Source organism: Dermacentor andersoni, chromosome 2, assembly GCF_023375885.2.
Source record: "Dermacentor andersoni chromosome 2, qqDerAnde1_hic_scaffold, whole genome shotgun sequence".
NCBI lineage: Eukaryota > Metazoa > Arthropoda > Arachnida > Ixodida > Ixodidae > Dermacentor > Dermacentor andersoni.
Window position 1 is genome coordinate 158,650,357 of NC_092815.1, and position 4,014 is coordinate 158,654,370.

Consider the following 4,014-nt stretch of genomic DNA (forward strand, 5'->3'; position numbering starts at 1 on the left):
TTGCCTGCCTGCGTGTTCGAGGAAGTGAAAAGCAAGAAAAGGACAGAAAATGACAAAAATGCCGGCGGCCATTCGTAACAGCACTGTACTAAGCTGTGTACTAGTGAAGAAAAATAATAGTAAAAGCATATATATATATATATATATATATATATATATATATATATATATATATATATATATATATATATATATATATATATATTACTGGGTCAAAAGCGTTTGGTTCGACAGACTCCCTGATCAATATCGTAGACTGTAAAAAACTACCACTGACAGTATGACGGAACAGGAACAGGTTATTCGAATGGGAAAGGACCAATGGAGTTCCTCCTATCGCGAACATCCTGTATAAACTGACGGATGGTTCTCGCTGGCAATTAACCAAAGTCGCCAATACCAAACAGCGTTATTCCCACTGACTCTGTGGGAAAAATATTCTTAAGAAGGTGAATTTATCTTCAAGTGAGGCTTCTGAACAGTTACCCCAGTTATCGATTTTTTTATTGAGTGAATGTCTTGCTTTTCATTCAGGTTATGTCGAAGATGGCGGCACGGTATGGAAACGGCATCCTCTTTCGCCTCGGCACAGGATTTGTGCCGGAGAATGACTCCAGGATAGAAAGGCCGGCGCTTGTAATGGGCCTGAACACTGACTTCAAGCGCTGGATGCAGAAAGCCAAGAGGAGCACCAAGGTCGATGCACACCAGAAGGTTGTTGACTTAGTCCTCAGTCTGAGCATGTCACGAGACGACTTTGGTTGGCGCAACGCGTCGGACGACGTGATGGCAGCGCTGGGGATTGTCAAGGAAATCTGGAAAAGTCACAACGTGTCCAGGAGCCAACGGTCTCTTACGAATGTGGCTCAGATGGGTGCGGCACTTACGAACGTAAAGCCGGCCGTGCTGCTTGCACAACTGAGGTGGTGGGGTGCCTCCTATTCCAAAGAACATCCGGTTGTGCTCGAGCAGAGTGGCGTCCTGTCCTTCCTGAACGCCGCGCTGGGACGCGTGAGTGAGCGACGCATGGTGCAATACCTCTTCTGGGAGACTGCGCGCCAGCTATCCGCCTTCTTTCTGCAGACCGATCCCCCGCACCTGGATCACGTGTGCTACATCAAGACCGTCGAACTGTTCGGGCCTGCGGCTGCTCTGGCACCCGTGATCTGGCACCAAGTGAGCGCCGAAGCCGTTGTGAGCGCCGAGACCACTTTCGCCAGCGTGCTCAAGGCGTCCGAAGACGAGATCTACGCGGCAGGCGCGCGCAGCATGGCAGAGGCGAAGCGCATGAGAGCTCTCGGAAGACGTCTCAGCCAGGTTCGCCTCGCGGTAGCCTACCCGGAGGACGTTCGCGACCTGCAGGCGTTAAACGAGAAGCTGGCGCACGTTCCCGGCATGTCCGAGGTCTTCTTCACCAACTTGCTGGCCGCTCAGGAGTCCTCGTGGAACCGCAAGAAGGGGAACCCGTCTTTGCCGACTCCACTGCGGCCGAGACCCCGCTACGACGGGCAGCGCAACGAGATCACGCTTCCCATAGACTTCCTGATTCCGCCGTGGTTCTCGCCGGACGCTCCGCCTTCTGCACGCTTGGCTACGATTGGCTTGTCGCTATCTCTGGTCCTGTGGCGTGCCGTCGCGGCGCAGAGAGTGTACGACGTGGGCGAGTCCACACGACTTTTGCTGGCTCGACGGCACGTATACAACCGAACGTGCTTTGCAGGCAGTGCTATTCTTCGCGGCACAGATGACGCCTTCCGTATGCTTGCCGTCATCGCGGTGGCCAGGGCGTTGAAGCAGGGCGACAACAGCAGCAGCGATGGCAGCGCCGGGATTCCCGGCCACTCGGCGGAATCCGCGAGGGACGATCTCGAGCTGTTGCTGGTGTCTTGCTGCCTTTCGATGTGCGGGCCTCACAACAGCGATATTTGCGCAGCCGTGATGGAGACACCGCAGTTTGGAAGTGTTTTCCGTTGCGCACGAAAAAGCGATGTTGATCGCGCAAATTGTTCTGAGCATTGACTTCTGCCTTTTATGTTACCAGAAATATTTCCGATTACATATGCAGTACACTTTTGATAACTTAATATGTGAATAGATCCTGCAATTTCATTCTATATATATCTTCGGGATGGATTTAGTTCGCTGTCATGTTTATGAATGCTAATTGCCATGTATGTGGTAGCGTCACGTGCTGTCGATATCGACAGGAAGTCACGCTTCCATGTAGTCGCATGACCCGATCACGATTGCTTATAAGGCTGACATGTTTCTCTTCTGGCCGTTCTCATTTGTACTTCCGTTCTTGCTGGGCGATGTAGCGATAAACTGTTTTACTACTGCTCTACTATACATGTTTAAAAAAATGACGTACAGCGCGAAGGACAAGGACTGTGAGAGATGACATATACACAGCGCTACCAACATTACCAACTAGCTTAAGCAACCACCCTAGTTCTACTATACGTTCGTCTCCGAATCCCTGCGACACAATACTAATCATCGGAAGTGCTTTCTCTCTGTCAAGCGGCTCCATGTTAGATCCAACTTCAAGGTTGCGCGCTGCGAAATATTCACCATTTTTTAACAGCTGGACAGCCCATCAGAACTAAGCGACGTTCAAGAAATTTACCATGTGCTAGATGTGACGTTGACGTGATGAGTTTCTTGAGAGTACTAGCCGAATTTAGACAGGAGCGTTCGTCTGGGCATGGCTCCCGAGATGGGCGCGCGCTGGCAGTTTCTTCTACGTGTCGGAGCAAAATTTGCCATTCTCGCGGGGAGAGAGAGTTAATTCAGTGGCCGGCATTGTCTGATCCTCCTCTCCACCGCGGTGCTCGCACCCGAGGCCGTTTCATGGATCGAGGAGGTTTTCGCGCGCTCCGGTACTTTTTCTGCGGCTTGGATGAGGCGAGGAAAATGATTTCGCGTTGCTACGTGAAGCCTTACTGATTGAAGCACGGCAGCAGCAGCGAGCGAAGTGACCTTTGTCCATCGCTTCAACGCACGAGTGGCGAGAACACAGCGCGCAAAAAGGTATGAGCCGTCTGCAGCTCCCTTTCAAGATAGGGCATGCGCGACCGCGTAGGGCCGTGCAAAGTACGCATTTGCTGCTGGTGTCGAAGCCTGCCCCCTTAACCTCCTGCGCTGCCTCCCCGCATTCCTGCGTATATGGAGCGCGAGATTCAGCCGTGGTTGTCAGTTCTGCTTGCGCCCGGTCCCGAAATGCGCAGTTGTTGCAGGAGCACACCATCGCCCACCTTCCCTCCCTCTCATCGCCCCACGGCCTTTCACGCGACGGAAGACAGCGCGTTCGCTCACCACTTTCTCTCTTCGCGATGGCCGGCTTCTCTTGCGTGCTTTCATTCGCACATGCAGCATACGACGCGCGGCGACGGCGTTATCGCCATTGGAGTAAACGGAACATCACGGCGTTGGCGACGCCGCGACAAAAATGCGGCTGGAATGTCCATATAATTGCTATCAAAATAAAAAAAAGGACGTGCTGTCTGCCTAGAGCATATAAATTTTTAAATAAAGAATGCGAAGGCGAAGACTTTTCTTGTGTAATAAAAAGCATTGAAAAGTGCGCAGATCCCACGCACTACGTGGCTTGGCTCCGCCTTGTTTGTAAGCGGCTGCCTTTTAACAGACTGATGGCAGTCAAGTGGTGCTTTATTAGCTTTATTCGTTGCGCCTGAGGACATCTTCGGTATTGTTGCTTGAGAAATATGTTAGAAAAGTCGTAGCTCTGGGCGAGGATTGCTATTAGCTGCTGCATGTGGAACTGCCGTTTGATTTTCCCAGAATCTGAAGGGGATTCATCCAGATTGCGAGAACTGCAGCGGAATCTTTAATTATGGTGTTTTACGTGCCAGAACCGTGATTTAATTATGAGGCAGGCCGTAGCGGAGGACTCCGGAATAATTTGGATTCTTTACCGTGCACCTAGATATAAGCACACAGCTGTTTCGCGTTTTGCCCCCATCGAAATGGGGCCGCCACGGCTTGGACTCG

General features: G+C 51.4%; 1 protein-coding gene across 1 annotated transcript; it reads left to right on the plus strand.

The window, feature by feature from the left end:
- Positions 1-440: 440 nt before the first annotated feature.
- LOC126540544 (uncharacterized) lies at positions 441-2,926 on the plus strand. The gene has a single exon (XM_050187375.3). It carries the CDS (start codon positions 538-540, stop codon positions 2,017-2,019), a length of 1,482 nt encoding a protein of 493 aa, XP_050043332.3. The 5' UTR covers positions 441-537; the 3' UTR covers positions 2,020-2,926.
- The last annotated feature ends 1,088 nt before the right edge of the window (positions 2,927-4,014 follow it).